Source organism: Humulus lupulus, chromosome 8, assembly GCF_963169125.1.
Source record: "Humulus lupulus chromosome 8, drHumLupu1.1, whole genome shotgun sequence".
NCBI lineage: Eukaryota > Viridiplantae > Streptophyta > Magnoliopsida > Rosales > Cannabaceae > Humulus > Humulus lupulus.
In genome coordinates this window covers 160,323,662-160,340,619 of record NC_084800.1, presented here as the reverse complement: position 1 = coordinate 160,340,619, position 16,958 = coordinate 160,323,662, and the positions used below count along the sequence as shown (strand labels likewise).

Here is a 16,958-nt window from a genome sequence, read left to right as displayed (position 1 = left end):
CCCCAGAGAAGACAACACAGGTATGGGGTGATGCTCTGAAGATGTTGAGGATCTTGACTACTTTTTCAAGTATCTGTGGGGGAAGCTGTCCTTCAAGAAGGTTATTAGAGGAGTTTATAAGGACATGCAGAAACAATTGAAGTATTACGATGAGGAGAAGAAGAAAGAGGGTTCAACCAAAAAATAGAAGGAGTCGAAGTATAGTTTCTATGCCTATGACCCTGCATTTCTGTACTGGGCTTTTGAGGCCATGCCATATATTGGGAGTAAGTACGGTGAGAATAGTGGGAACCAGATTCCCAGGATGCTTAGTTAGGCTACGAAGACCGAGATCACTCTTTCGATAGTTGAGTTGGTTCCTATGTTTGCCAAGCGTCGAGTAAGTTCCAGTTTATCTTGTTAAATGTCACAAAATAATTGATTAATGGTTTATTTTATTAAAGTTTTTCTAACACATGTTATTCGACCATGAACTTAGTTGTATTTTCCATGTTGAAGCCACGTCCTGGTGAGGTAGTCTACTACAATAGCCTCCCAGACGTTGATTCTAGGTTATTCCCTGAGTTGGAATCAACTTTAGTGGAGGCTAGGACTGCATCAGAGGAAGTAGAGCCCGAGAAGGAGGCAGAGAAGCTGACAGAGGTTGCAAAGGAAGCTTATATTTTTTACGAGGATGTCTTGAGGGTTGAGGAGGGCACTTCACAGGCCTGTGCACCTTCCTCTAATCAGGTTGCCTAGCCTGATTATGAGCAATTGATGCAGAGGCTCAAGAGGATTGAGGAGGGCCTGTCTGATTATGCCTAGAGGCTACAGAGGGTTGAGGAGGGCCAGGCGACCTTACTTCAGAATCAGGCTACGATCATGGCTCAGTTGGTGCAGCTGATTTTAGTGGTCTCAGATCAATCCGCGGAATAGAGCCGGCCCACCCACTTACAATCTGATACAAAGTCTAATATCTTGCCTCATGACTACGAGCCCGGTGATCCACCCTCCACTCCATAGGCCCAGACATATCTTGTTGCCAGTGACACCGACAGTCCCAGTGTACGAGTACTATAGCCTGAGGAGGCAGTTGGCCTTGAAGTTGTCAAGAAGAAACGCAAGCCCAAGTGTTTTTATGACTTCACCGACCCAACGAAGTGCTTAAGAGTAGATAAGCAGGGGCTAGACATCTCTTGTTGCCAGTGACGCCAACAACAAAAATTTCCTCTTGATTAGGTGGCCAACAACCCACAGTGATGGTTGACGGTGGTCCTTATCTCGAATTTCTTGTGAGCAAGTGTGTACTTTGTTGTATACAATAATCTCAAACATTTCAGATTTCATTTTTTTTTTCTTTCCCTTCAATCTCCAACCACAATCAGGATCCTTGCAAGTAATGTACCACACATCAGTACCAGATTTCTGTTAGAGAATATATATTATTGCTCAATGGAATTATGGAAAAACCAAATACAACTCTATGCAAAAATACAATGGACAAGATAATATTGATTAAATAAGTATTACAACTCAATTGCTCAAAATACAAGTAAATAAGAAAGATGTGGAGGAAGAAGATTACAAACTTAATACTATAATAAGAAAGATGTGGAGGAAGAAGATTACAAACTCAATACTATAATAATACAAGTAAATAAGAAGAACAAAAGAATGAAAAACACAAACTCTCACACAACCAAAGTGTAGAGTAGTGGGGATCACTAACTTGAACAAGGTTCAAGACCTTTGTCCAAAAGCTTATTTCCCCCTATTCTCTAAGCACTAAGGGATCTCTCAAGGAAATAGCTCTTTGGAATTATCAAGCCTTTTGGTGTATTTTTCAGCCAAGTGCTTTGTGGATGAAAAATGGTGTGTCTTACAAGTGAGCATTAGGCTCCTATTTATAGAGTTTTGAGACACCCTTTGAATTTCAAATTCCACCAACCCCCATGGCTGTTACCAATGATTAATTGGATGTTTTATGGAATTAAAATAGAGATTTGGGAGTTACTTGGCTGTTGGAAACGTTCAAAATTGGATAAAAACCGAATTTGTATAAAGCTGTCAGCCACTAGCGCCGCGACGCTTGTTTCAAGCGCCGCGGCCCTTGGTCATTTTCAGCAACCAATTTTTTAGTTTTTTCCAAAACGTTCCAATTTATTCCCACTTGATTTTGTAACTTCCATACACAATATGGGAGTTAAAATCACATCTCTATCAGCCATTTCTCATATGGCTTTATGAAATCCAATCTCAAATGTGTAACATATAATATACACATTATTGGGTAATATTTGGGAGTTACAAATTTGTAACTGATTTTGTAACTCCAAAATATGTCACATTTGGACACACACATGTGTCCAATTTTGTGGCTCTCAATAATATGTTACAAGGTGTGACAAATCACATTTGTGTGACAAATCACATTTTGTCACATTATTTAATCTAATATTATATTATATGAAATAATATAACAATTTCTTCACCATAAACTCAAAATTATTCTTCATCGCAAATATGAATGCTTTGGTTTTCAATTCAAGCTTGTTCTGAAAGAACTTTCCAATGTGCAATTCTCCTGAAGCTTTAATGGTTGAGGTAAAGAACTTTAAACTCTGTTTTTAGTTCGTTTTTCTTTATGGTTTTGGCTATTTTTAAGCTTGACTTTAAGGTTGTGATTGAGTTTTTGGTGGTGTTTGAAGGATTTGATTTGGTTTGGTTGAGTTTGGGTTGAAGAAAGAACAAGAGTGCTGGGTTCGTAGGCGTGCCACAGCCGTGTTCTTGGGCGCCGCGGCCCGTGCGAACCCTAGAGGCTTGGTGAGCCTCTGTCTGAGAGGCGCGCCGCGACCCTCGTGGGCATGCCGCAGTCTGTCCCCTAGACCCAGACATGGGGCTTTCTGTTTGGGAGGCACGCTGAGGCCCTTAGGGGCAAGTCGTGGCCCGCCTGGCCATTTTTGGCAACCTTGGGTTTTGATGGCGGGATTTTAAACCTACAACCCGGTTTGGTAGAATTTGAGGTCTCGGAGGCTAGGACTTGGTCCGGAAGCCTTTATTTACTCATTAGTGATGGGATTTTATATTTGGTTATGACTAGGTTACCACTAGGGTTTCAAGGTCCGGATCGTGCTCAAGGGTCGTTCTTAATGTACCTTACGCTCAGACTCGAGGTAAGAAAATTGCACCCATTATGCGACATACATGATTATTGATGGAGCATGTTGAGTGCATAATATATGGATATTTTTCATATAATGAATGCTTGTTTGCATTACTTACTTGAGAAAGGCATTGACTTATCAGTCAAGGATGACAACAGCGTTGAGCGCTAGTCGTAAAGCATTGACTTATGAGTCAAGAGCGGCAATAGCACATCGAGCGCTGGTCGATATGATTAGATCTAATCAGTAGAGCGTTACACGCTCGTCCGACCCTATGGTCGTAGAAAACTAAAGCGCTTGACTAGTTCTATGGCTAGTTACTCAGAGTTAGAGCAAAAGGCTAGGGTGACTTTATGGTCACATGGCTAGGGCAAAGGACCCTAGGTTGATTCCATGGTCATCTATTTAGGGAAAAGGACTCCAGGTTGACTCTATGGGCATTTGATTAGGGTTGCGGGCCCCAAAATGATTCTACAATCATTCACTTGTACTTGTATGCATGCAGTAATAATTTTTCTTGATGGGCCTTGGCTCATGAGTGCTATGTGGTGCAGGTAAAGGAAAAGAAAAGCTTACCCAGCCATTAGTCGAGAGTTTAGGTGGCTACATGTACATATACGACCACTTGACCACCACGGCCAAGGCTTCTCAGAGGAGCTAGGGTTAAACCCTACTTTTGCCGCTTAGGTCGACAGATTGTAACTTTTGAGTTGTAATGACCATTTTGGACTGTAAGCAACTTTGTAAACATTATTATGGGATCCCATGTACAGTTTAACATTTTTAATAAAATATCCATTCCTTTTTACCGAGATTTTAACCCTGCCCATTAATTACATTTAGATGCACGTTTATGGCCTAAAGACTCTTTTTGCGGATTAAGCACTATTTAAAGTACACAATATGACGGTCTTGGCTAACCAGGGTGTTACAACTTGGTACCAGGGTGTGCTAAGGTTAAGGGTTCCTGTAGACAAGCTGGGCATGTACACTCGCCACTAAAGACAAGCTCGACTTAGGGTTCGGTAATTATTTATGTGGTTATGTGTTTAAGTGCTTAAATAGGATATAAATGCTTTACCTGCATGCCTTATTAAGTAGCATGAGATATAATGATAGGGCCTGGCCCTTGACTGTTGCATGATTTAAATAGATTGTGCTTATTAGCACTGATATTGCCTGGGAATGCCAAAGGACCGCTTATTGGCGTTGTTGTATGGAAATGTAGGTCAGGACACACTCATCAGCTCTGTCATAGATAAATGCATGCCATAAAATGCTTATTAGCATTGTTAATTGCTAAGTGTTAATTGTTATGAATATTAGAATGTGCTTATTAGCACCATGCTTGAATATGAATATGAATCGACATGCTTATTAGCATGTGTTATCCAAAAAACAGCTCCTGATGACGTGGCAGGATTGACCTACACATGGCCTGCACGTGACAACTTTAAATGGATGAATCCTGTTCGACCATCGACTAGAAAGTTATTTATTTATCAAGTATCACGCTTAGGTGCGACCAGTCTGGTCGCATACTTTCATTTACTTCCTTTTTAAAGTGCAATCTTGTAATATTTGCATTAATTATATTTTCTTTTATTACTTAGATACATGAGTCTTAATGATAATTAAGGCCCATCAGCCCATGTAATCTTCTTGAGCCTATAAATAAGAACCAAAACTTTTAAACTTTTGATCTTTGTATCCTAAGAGAAGAATATAGTGTGATTTTCACCAAAGTTGTAATCTTCCCAAGGCTTGTGAAACTCGTGAACCCTAGTTCATTGATCACAGGGTTGGGATTCAATATCAATAAGAAAACTAAGTGGACGTAGGTCATTACCATCCAATTGGGGCTGAACCACTATAAATCGTTTGTGTCGTTTGCTTTCCATTTGATTTTTCTTCTTGTTTTCATCTCATTTTCTATCATTTATCTGACCTCGTGTCGTTGACCAATTTGAGGGTCAATATTTTGGTGCTTTCATTGAGAGACAAACTTAAGACTTCAAGAAGATAAAATGGCTAAGACATCCAAGAAGACAGGGCAGACTGCTGGCGCTGCATCCACCTAGCCTCCACCAAATGTGGCTGAAGATGAGCGACAGTTGGACTTTGAAGAGGAAGAAATGGATTCTAAAACCCTGAGGACAACACTGAGTGTGTTGCAAGAGGAGTTGACCAATCTAAGGGCCAATCAAGAGAATGCGGCTGAGACGTTGGCATTGCAACAGAGGGAAATCGAACGCCAATGCCAAGAGCTTAATGAGTGGCAGGCAGACATGGACCGCCGGCAGAGAGATGCCACTGCCGCCCTAGAAGCAGCCATTCAGTTAGCCTGGGGGCAAGATGCACTGACTTCTCAACCGGATCAGCCACCAAGCGCACCACCATAATGGGCCCCAAGCTCGAGTCCTCCGCTTCAGCCGGTGAGCCCTCAAAGGCTGGAGCAACCACCTGTTGCTTAACAGGATATCCCAATTCAGGATCCTGAGCAGCAGCCACCTTCTCGCGTTGGTCGGGATAATCCCCAGCGTCAAAGGCAGAATAGGGCTGGGCAGCCTCCCCGAAGCCCTAGACGCCCAATGGCTGATGAGCAAAATCCACCGAGCAGGGGGCAACATCCTTCTGCTAACAGAAGGCATGCCGAATCAGGCTCTGCGGTCAGGGGACCCCCACGACATGATAATCCCCGGGGACCTACCGACCAACGCAGGCCTCCCCCTAACGCTCGGGAAGTACCAGCTAGAGGGGGGAACAGTGCGACTAGCCGGTCGCGCTATAGTTGGTCACAGTTCAGGGACGACCATGACTATAATGAAGTTGAATTCGGCAGAAGGAGTGCTGGTCGAGGGTGAGAAGAAAGAGGTGGAGAAAGGAATCCCTCACCAAGAGAAAATAGGACTGTGAGCCAAAATGCTGGGGGGCAGCCTAGGCAGCCTAACGTCTTTGATCAGTTGGGCACTAGCGAGCAAAGGTGCAAAGATGATGACCTAAGGGACGTGCTCAACGATAGGCATGAAAGACACGATGAGTACGCTCCTCTGGCACCAGTTGGCCCAATAATCCCAGACGTCGTACAGACCCAAATCGATGCATTAAACTAGGCTGTCTAGTAGCTGGTAAGGAGCTGGACATCCCACATCGAGTATGATAGGAGAAGAGGCACTCCTCCGTTCATACAAAGAATAGTTGTGGCGGAAACCCCCAGCAAATTCAAGATGCCAGTATTGCCAAACTTCGATGGGTACGGGGACCCAGTATCTCACATGAAAAAGTTCGAGATACAAATGGACATCCAGAAGGTGTTAGATGATGCTCGCTGTAGAATCTTTCCGGCCACCCTATCTGACACTGCTCAGGAGTGATTTTTTAAATTCCCTCCTGCTAGCATAGTATCATGGGAAATGTTCGTGAGGGAATTCTACAGGAAATTCTACGCTGGTCGTGTGCACCCAACTGAAGCCAATCAGCTGGTCGAGATACGCCAGAAGGAGGGAGAATCCTTGAAGGAATATGTCCAGCGTTTCATGCGAGCAGCTGCTAAGGCTCAAACAGTTGGCAATGAGGGGAAAATGATGGCCCTTACTACTGGAGTAAGGCGCCATTCTCCCCTCTAGAACAACTTAAGAAAGAATGGGGTGAAGAGTACCCAGGAGTTTCTTGATTGAGCAGATCGATACATTAAGCTTGAGGATGCGATTGCCAACGAGGGGAAATTGCCTGCGAAAGACAAGGGACCAAAAGAAGACCCCCCTAAAGCCGCTAATGGGTCAGATAAACCCAATGGAAATAGCAAAGGCAACGAGAATGGTAAAAATGGTGGAAAAAGGGCAAACACTGAACCATCGATGTCTGAAAATAAGCGCCCTAAGGGCAACAGGTATGCGCCAAGGTTCACCAACTACACGACCCTTGTCGAGAGCAGAGCAGAGGTGTACCAGGCGACCAACTCCAATGTCCCTTACAAGCGACTAGTGCCAATAAGGAAGGATATCTCCAAGAGAGATACAACAAATTTTTGTCGTTTCCACAACGACTATGGTCATGACACTAATTAGTGTAACCAGCTAAAAGAAGAGATTGAGTTCCTTATCAGACAGGGACACCAGAGAAGATACGTACGAGCCACTGGAGGTTCTCAGTCAGAGGCTCAAGGAGGCAACGAGCAGGTGCCTGTACGCCAACGCTCGCCACCTTTACAGCCAGCTCTTGTGGCAGGTACGTTGCTAACCATTTGTGGTGGCCCACACCTTGCAAGAGATAGTGGGAAGGCTAGGGAACGATATGCTCGGACCTTATGCCATGACCAGGACATCGAGATGCTGAATGTGGAGGAGCGAACTCCCAAAAAGGCTCAAACAGAGGAAGAGCTAATAACTTTCTCTGAGCTTGACGCGCAGCATGTCCGATTTCCTCATTCGGACCCTCTAGTCGTGGACGTCCACAGATAGCCAACATGATGGGCAAAAGGGTGTTAGTTGACACATGGAGCTCCGTAAATATTTTGTACAAGTCTTCATTGGAGAGAATGAAGTTGCCAGTGAAGGACCTAGAGCCATGCAACCAAACCATTTATGTTTTTTCTGGCAAAGGACTCACGCCAGCGGGGTCGATTAGGCTTCCAGTTACAGTGGGAACTGTGCCTGCGAACATGACATTACTCACTACTTTTATAGTAGTTGATTGTCCTTCTTCATACAATGTCGTAATTGGAAGACCCATCTGGTTGACCTGCGAGCTGTAACCTCGGTTTGGCACCTTGCCATGAAATTCCCAACCGACGCAGGGGTAGGATGCGTGTTGGGAAACCAACGAGAAGCGAGGGAATGCTATAATTCCTCGATTACTAAGGAAAAGAGAGGTGGATCGAGGGAAGTTGCCGGAAAAGAGTTGCAGCTGGCCGATCAAACACAAGCCCGATCAGATGAGCATGTCACCAAATAGGGTGTTGCCCAAAGTGAGGATAGGGATTTAGATCCTCACTTTGGGGATTTTGAGGAAGAAGTAGGACCAATCGAGGACCTCGAAGAGGTCCAACTCGATGAGGCAGATCCGACCAGGGTTGTGAAAATCAATAAAAACTTAGCGACAACAATAAAGCAAAAGCCGGTGGAATTTATGAAGAAAAACCAGGAAGTCTTTGCCTGGTCGCATAAAGACATGGTTGGAATTGACCCAACAGTTATCAGCCATGTCCTGAACATAGATAAAATTTTTCCACCAGTGCAACAGAAAAGAAGGCTGCTTGACAAAGACAAATCGAAGGCTCTAAAGGAAGAAGTCGAGAAGCTAAAGGAGAACAGATTCATCAGGGGAGCGTTTTATCCATCGTGGGTCTCTAATCCCGTACTAGTCCCCAAGCCAAATGGAAAATGGAGAACATGCATGGATTTCACAGACCTCAATAAAGCCTGCCCAAAAGATTGTTTCCCACTCCCAAGGATCGACTAGCTAGTCGATGCCACTTCAGGACACGAGATCCTATCATTCATGGATGCATACTCTGGGTACAATCAGATCAGCATGCACCCACCTGATGAGGATCACACTAGCTTTCGGATCGATACCGGGCTTTACTGTTACAAAGTAATGCCCTTTGGTTTGAAAAATGCTGGTGCGACTTACCAGCGATTAGTTAATCACATGTTCAAAGAGCTGATCGGTACAAACATGGAAGTATATGTTGATGACATGCTGGTTAAGTCGAAAAAGGCAGAAAAACACATAGGGGACCTGCAAGAGTGCTTCAACGTCTTGAACAAATATCAGATGAAGTTGAATCCCCTCAAGTGTTCCTTTGGAGTTGGATCAGGGAAATTTTTGGGATTTATAGTGAGCTCACGAGGAATTGAAGCTAATCCCAAATAAATCAAGGCCCTGGTCGATATGAAATCGCCAACAATGATAAAAGATGTTCAAAATTTAATCGGGAGAATTGCCACTCTAAGTAGATTTATCTCCAAATCAACAGATAAATGTGTCCCATTTTTTAATCTACTTAGGGGTAATAAGAAATTCGAGTGGACGGAAGAGTGCAAGCAGACTTTCCAGGCACTGAAGTCTCATATGTCACAACCACCGATTCTATCTAAACCGGTTGAAAAAGAAACTTGGTTCATCTATTTGGCGGTCACAGAATATGCTGCTAGTGCTGTCTTGGTAAGAGAGGAGGAAAATGTGCAAAAAATCGTATATTATGTAAGCAAAATGCTAATAGGGGTAGAGCTCCACTACCCGCTCATTGAAAAATTAGCCTACTACTTGATCTTAGCCTCTAGAAAGCTTCAGCCATACTTTCAAGCTCACCCCATCATAGTACTAACCGACCAGCCCTTACGGCAAGTTCTGCAGAAGCCAGAAGTCGCTAGTCGATTATTGAAATGGGCGGTTAAACTTGGGTAGTTTGAAATTTCTTACTTACCACGAGCAGCAGTAAAAGGGAAAGCTCTGACCAAATTTGTCGCAGAGCTCACTGGGCTTCTAGACAGTGAGTAGACAGAAGAGCATGAGCCTCAAAGCCAAACTCCCACTTGGAAGTTTTTTACAGACGGCTCTTCTAACGAACATCACGCTGGAGCCGAAGTGATTTTGGTAACGCATGAAGGACATAAATTCCACTGCGCAATCAGATTCGACTTCACAGCGTCCAACAACAAAGCCGAGTATGAAGTGCTTCTCGCAGGTTTACGATTAGCCAGGGATATGAACATAAAGTCACTTGAAATCTATAGTGACTCCCAGTTGGTGGTTAATCAGATTACTGAAGAATATCAAGCCAGTGGTTTGAAGATGGTTGCTTACTTGAACAAAGCAAAGGATTTGTTGACGCAGTTTGAAAGATATACTCTCCAGCAAGTACATCGCGATCAAAACTCAAATGCTGATGCTTTGGCCAAATTAGCAAGTGCAAAGGATGCTGACACCCTGAATATAGTGCTTGTTGAATGACTGTCCGCACCAAGCATCAGAGCAGAAGAAACCTCTCTGGTAATTCAGGCAGAAGATACGTGGATGGCACCTTTCATTGAGTACTTGACGTATGGAGTGTTGCCGATGGACAGAAACAAAATAAGGACCCTTCAGAGGCAGGCTGCTCGGTTTATCCTGGTCGACGAAATTCTGTACCGAAGGGGGTACTCAATGCCACTCCTAAGGTGTGTCTCAAAGGAAAGGGCCAAAGAATTAATGCGAGAGGTCCATGAAGGTTTCTGCGGAGATCACACTGGGGGCAGAGTTTATCGAAAAAAGATCCTAAGGCAAGGGTACTTCTGTCCAACAATGAATGAAGACTCTATGGATTTTGTTCGGAAATGCGACAAGTGTCAGAGGTTCTCCAAGATACCACGAGCAGCCCCCAACGAACTAAATCAGATGCAAAGTCCATGGCCATTCGCAGTATGTGGCATAGACTTAATCGGGTCTTTGCCCACAGGAAAGGGCGGCGTCAAATATGCCGTGGTGGCTGTTGATTACTTCACGAAGTGGGCCGAAGCTGAGCCACTTGCAACCATAACAACCAGGAAAGTGCTGGATTTTGTGGTCAAGAACATAGTGTGTCGCTATGGATTTCCAAAAAAAATTGTCTCAAACAACGACACGCAGTTTGATAGTGATCTGTTCACGGATTTTTGCGAGTGGCATGGAATTATCAAAATCTTTTCTTCAGTAGCTCATCTGCAGGCAAATGGACAAGTCGAGGCTATCAACAAGACACTAAAGGATACTCTGAAAAAAGACTTGAAGAAGCAAAAGGGGCATGGCCAGAACAGTTTCCTTAAGTCCTCTAGTCGTATAGAACGTCGCATCAAACAACAACAAGTCATACTGCATTTTCCTTGGCTTATGGATATGAGGCTATGTTGCCTATTGAATTAGATCCTCCATCACATCGACGAATGGCATACGATCAAGACACTAATAGCCAGTTATTGATGGAATCTTTGGATTTGGTCAATGAAAGGCGCGAGCAAGCCCAACTCCGAGTAGTAGCTTACCAGCAAAAAGTCGCCCGGTATTTCAACTCTAAGGTACGTAAAAGAAAATTTAATGTGGGAGATCTGGTACTTAGAAGAGTTTTCCTTAAAACCCGCGATCAAGCTGTTGGAGTACTCAGACCTAACTGGGAAGGACCCTACCAAATCGCAGAAGTCCTCCATCCAGGCACTTATAAACTTGCTCACTTAAATGGAGATCTCATTCATTGTTATTAGAATGGAGAACACCTACGCAAGTACTAGCAATAAACAATTATTCTTAAAGAATTGGCTTGTATTAATTTTACTTTTTACAAGTTTATGAACAAGGGTTAGTCAATCTTGTGACTGATCGCTTATAAGTGTAAGATCATATTTTTGATCACTCGTACAGACACGATTGTCCATTTATTACGAGAAATAAAAGGGAATGTGCGCAGCCAGTCAATCTTGTCAATTATTGTATTTATTACAAGTATTTGCTCATTACGTGTGTTGTTTTGCTATATAATCATTTTAAATCTATATTACAAGCAGTAATGTTCGAACAGGTCTTGGTCAAGACAAGTGACCGAGGACCTAAAGCTCCTTAATCACTTGGGGGGCATATAAGGTATCTAGTAAGCAAAGCATATCAATAAGTATATGTAAACACACGAGCAAAATAAGTGAAAGCATACTACGGTACTTAAAGTATTTTTCAAAATTTTGTTAAATCAAACCAAAGTGCTATGCTAAGTTCGGTCATGCGAGTAGATGCTATAATAAACTGAAAATATTATAATGTCAAAAGAGAAATCCTTTACACCGCGAGGAGTTACTGCTTGGATGTAATTGTTTGATAAAAGGAAAAGCTGCCCGTGCAGCAATAAAAATTTAAATTGTCTCGACACTACGAACCAAGGTCCATTTGTCCTGAATTACAAAGATAAATAAAAACAACAAAAATTATGAAGCAGGAGGGTCCTGAGGTGTTTGCTGGTCGACGGAGGTCCCAACTTCCTCTTCCATGCCATCAATGCCCGTAGCCAAGGAGATTTCGGGGGAGGCTGGGACTTTCGCTCTCTCATCTTCTTCAAGGTGAGCAAGGCACCTGTTTATTTAAGATTGCCTTAGGCGTTTAGAGAAGTAACTAAAGTCTGCCTCACGGTTATGCTTCTAGAACGCGTAGAAGCAGTTGAAGGTGGCACCCTTATACCTCTCCAAGTTGCTGGCATTGGTCTCCTCGAGCTCTTTGATGCGCTCCTCCAGCCCCTCAGTCTCCTTTCTGTTGATGATCAAATCATCTTGAAGCTTAGAGGCTTCCTTGAAATTAAGCAAAGAAGCCTCCTTGTACTTCTCTTTAGTCTCGATGGCTTAAGCAAAGTAGTCCGGTGCTGTCTCAGCTCTTCGACCAGTTTAGCCTTCTGTTCGAGCAGCTCAGCGTTTTTCTTCTCGGCTGCCTCAAGCTGCTCAGAGTATTTCACCTTGGCTGCCTTGAGTTGCTCGTTATATTTTGCCTCAGCCACCCTGAGCTCCTCAGTGTGTCTTTCCTCGGACACCTTAAGTTGCTCGCCAAGCTTCTTCTCATACTGAGCAGTCTGGGCTCCCGAACAGCGTAGGCTGACGCTCATGGTTAAAACTCCCTGCGACCAAAGAAAAGATAAAGCTGTTAATGAAAATAAAGTGACAAGACAAACGAGTAAAGTCCATCAGAAAATGGCCACTCACGCTGAGCACTTCATTCAGCACGTGGCTGATGATCTGCTTGACCTCCATGGAGTCAGTACAGTTGATGGCTTCTCGGCTTCGTCAGTGCCTTGATAGCCTAGTCAGCCTATCTTTGGCTGAACTAAGTACAATGTTAGTCATACCTTCTCCTGTCTGATCAGGAGGTCTCTTGTCGACAGGAGGAGGCGTGTTGACAGGTGCTGATGGAGTCATCTGGTCAGCAGGTGAAGGAGGAGCCGTGTGGACAGGTGCTGGTGGAATTTTCTGGTCGATAGGAGTTGGGGGAGGTGTTGTCTCCTTGGAAGGAACCGGTATGGGAGGATCTACAGTTCGAACCTTTTTCAGTGGAGGGTTGTTGTTACTCTCTCCACGATGCTGCCTGCTCCCCTTTTTCTTGCTCGAGGGAGTAGCGGGTTTGGGTTCGTTGTACAGGTCGAATGGATCTTCAGTTGACATGGCTGCAAAATAGAAGGGAACAGTCAAATAATGTGGATGGAGGTATCTACTAAATCAAGAAAATAAGTTCAAGGAAATTATAAGTAAGATACCCGAGCTACAACTACTAGTCGCTACACTATTTACTGTACTACTGCTACACTCACTCTCTGGCTTGAAGAATTTTGTATTTAAAGTTGTCGTCCCCATCAAATAAATGACAGGGAATAGGAAAACTATCTAAGAGTGAGAGGTCAGTATCGTTCTCATTTGATGATTCAAGAATAGGTTCGAGGTGTTCAGAAACCTTCCGTTTGCTCTTTCCTAGTGGAGTAGGGGCAGCACTGCTCATGGGATGTTGGAGGGTTCCCTAATGGTCACTCCCATTGTCCCCCTCCTCAGGGGTTGTGACACATCATGGTGCTGTTCGGGAACTTCTCCGCCGGTAGCACTTCCTGCGGTTGACTCACTCACATCCTGGTGAGGTGCCAAAAGGCCGACCAGCCTTAAATTGGTCTATGTGACCAGCTCTTTGATGCTTTTTTCTATGTTGGTCATGTTGGCCAAAGGTGCTGCTCTCCATCTCTAGAGTAGGAGTTGGTCGGTGCCATGGACTTGAAGAATACTAAAATTCTAAGGAATGTGCAGAAAAGCTAAAGGAAATTAAACGACCAGTAAATAAAGAATTGACCTCTTTCAGTGAAGGCCAGATTTTTGGCGACCAGATCTGGAGTTAAAAAGTACTCCTGGAAGTACTTTCCCACGTTGGACTTGTGGGTGATCTCACTCAGGAAGGTGCGAGTAGATTCCTGGTGGTAAAAATGGAAGAACCCTGTGTTGTTGTGATTGAGGTTGGACATGAGATCGAACAGATAGTTGATCTCGTGTGGCGTGGGGACGGGCCACTTCTTATGACTGTACAGGATATAAAGAGCAGAAAGCACTCTATACCCATTTGGTGTTATTTGAAAGGGAGCAACCTCAAAGTAGTTGGCCACCCCCTGGAAAAATGGATGAAGAGGCAAGGTTGCCCCTGCCTCGATATGATATCTCGACCAGGCGCTGTAGGCTCCCCCAGGCAGGTTTGCCCGCTGGTCGATGGTAGGCTTGATTAGGGTTATCCCAGGAAGTCCGTACTTCTTGAGATAATTCCCTACCATCCTATCTGTGATGTTGCTAGGAGGTACCACGTACCATTCGACTTCTGGTTGAAGGACGTCCCTAGGTTGGGCCTTTGTTTGGATTTCTGGCTAGGAAGTGTTTTCAGACTGAGGTTTGGGCAATGGATTTTCAGTCCGAGGAGCAGTCTGTTTGGCAGGAGGAGAGGTTATTTTCCTTTTCTTTTGAGCAGTGGATTTTACTCGACCCATGTTCGATGGACTGGTTGAAGGTCTATTAGAGGGGTTATGAGAAAAATGAATTTCTGGGATTAGTAACGACAGTTGTTCCTGATCTTTGAGTAACTGGGCAAGCAAGTCATCGTCGATCGGCCTCTCACCTCCCCACGGATCGTGGATAAAAATCTGCGAACAGAGAAAGGGAGATGAGAATCTACGGCCAAAAGACCAAGAAAATAGAAAAGTTGGAATAACGTTGCTCGTGTATAAAAGCTAAGCTTTTATACAACTAGCAGCATTCCAACAAAAACACTAAATTCTATGAGAACAGTTTGGAAAATGGATTTTAAAGAAGAAGTGAAAAGGTTTTCAAGAAAAACTTTTCGACTCTAAAAGGGTGGGAAAAACCCAGTTTTTTCTACATGCTTAAAAATCGTATTTTTACTTCGATTTTATGCCCTAAATTAACAATCCTAACTCCTAGACCGATTCCTAAACCTCATGTAGTGTTATTTCCTTATACTATCATGCTCAGACCTACGTACCTGATTACCCGAAAACAGTTTCTTTCAAGAACATTTGAGAAATTAAGGTCCGAAACATATATAAAATAGATATTGCATGGCATCTCAACGATTGAAAAGGTCAATAAACTTATTTGGATAAAGATTGGAGCAAGTTTCTGAGACGCCAAGTCAGGTGGCTGGACAGAAATTCCGTGGCTCGTCAAGATCAACTGAGTTCCTGGGTTTTCTGCGCTCTATTTTTCAGTGGTCTTGAGGAGAAAGTGAAAAGTAAAAAATAAAAAGTAATTTTGAGGGGTTATATACACTGGTCGAAGCACGACTACAGAGGTAATCATAAGGGGCGATTTTCTAAGGCGTGGGTAAATGCAATAGCGGTCAAACCACTTTTTGGGAAACTGCAATGATATGATTGGTTGCCTTTTTCGAGAAGGCGTGGATGGCTCTGACAGATTTGACAAGGCATACGAAAGGTCGGTTGTCTAAGTTTACTTTATGCTGGTCGCAGTAAAATAAACTTGGGGGGAAAATGTTTACCCAAAAAATGGCTCCTGATGACATGGCAGGATTGATCTACACGTGGCAGGTACGTGACAACTTTAAATGGATGAATCCTGTTCAACCATCGACCAGAAAGTTATTGATTTATCAAGTATCATGCTTAGGTGCGACCAGTCCGGTCGCATTCTTTCATTTACTTCCTTTTCAAAGTGAAATCTTGTAATATTTGCATTAATTATATTTTCTTTTATTACTTAGATACGCGAGTCTTAATGATAATTAAGGCCCATCAACCCATGTAATCTTCTTGAGGCTATAAATAAGAACCAAAGTGCTCAAGGAAGGAAATTTTGAACTTTTGATCTTTATATCCTGAGAAAAGAATATAGTGTGATTTTCACCGAAGTTGTAATCTTCCCAAGGCTTGTGAAACTTGTGAACCCTAGATCATTGATCACAGTTTTGGGATTCAATACCTGTTGACGGTGAAATCTCGTCAATGAAATTAGATCCAAAAACTCAAAGATAAGTATGGAGATATTTAGATTTAGATAAGAACTTAGAATAAGCTTAAGGAAAGGTAAAACACAGATCAACAATGGAGTAAGCCTTTGTACATTGCACAATAGCCTGAGTGTACAATGAAGTTTTCCAACCCCTTTGCTGGAGGAGTGAAAGTCTATTTATATTGGATCTCTAATGGCTCCTGGTACATCATGGTCCCAGGGGACAAGATAGTATATAGGTACACTGTCAGGGTTGTGGCACAGGTCGTAGTGGTGTTGAAGGAGTGGTGGTCGACTCTAGTACGTGTTAGGGGCCTACAAAAGTACTCCTGTCTTGGTACCATATTATGCCTCCACTACTTGTCGGGTACGGACCTCATAAGTGTGCTGAGGGAGTCCTCACCATCTACCATTCTTGTACTGCCACTACTTATCTGGCGTGGACGTTGTATCCGTACTCTAATTCCTCTTGGTTAGTGGGTGCATTTTGTACCTGTACTAGCTCTTTGAGTCATATGTGAGTTCTTACTCTCACAAGGCACCTTATTCCCACGAGCTTAATGTATTGTATGCGTTGCCTCGGATGACATGGTTCCAAGATGCCTGTGAGGGAAGGCTCTCATGACACCCCTGATGGGGTCGTGGCCCTGATGGGCGCAAGGCACTGAGGGGCGAGAGGCCCTGATGGGCGCGAGGAGCTGAGGGGCGCGAGGTGCTGATGGGCGCGAGGCACTGATGGATGTGAGGCACTGAGGGGCGCGAGGTGCTGGGGGCCGCGAGGCCCTTATGGGCGCAAGGCATTGAGGGGCACGAGGCGCTG

General features: G+C 43.8%; 1 protein-coding gene across 1 annotated transcript; it reads right to left on the bottom strand.

Moving 5' to 3' along the window:
* Positions 1–12,402: 12,402 nt before the first annotated feature.
* LOC133796205 (uncharacterized) lies at positions 12,403–13,291 on the bottom strand. Its single transcript, XM_062233685.1, has 2 exons — positions 12,965–13,291; positions 12,403–12,750 (listed from the first exon to the last, which is right to left on the bottom strand). The coding sequence occupies exons 1-2, from the start codon at positions 13,289–13,291 to the stop codon at positions 12,403–12,405; spliced, it is 675 nt and encodes a 224-aa protein (XP_062089669.1).
* Between the last annotated feature and the right edge of the window lie 3,667 nt (positions 13,292–16,958).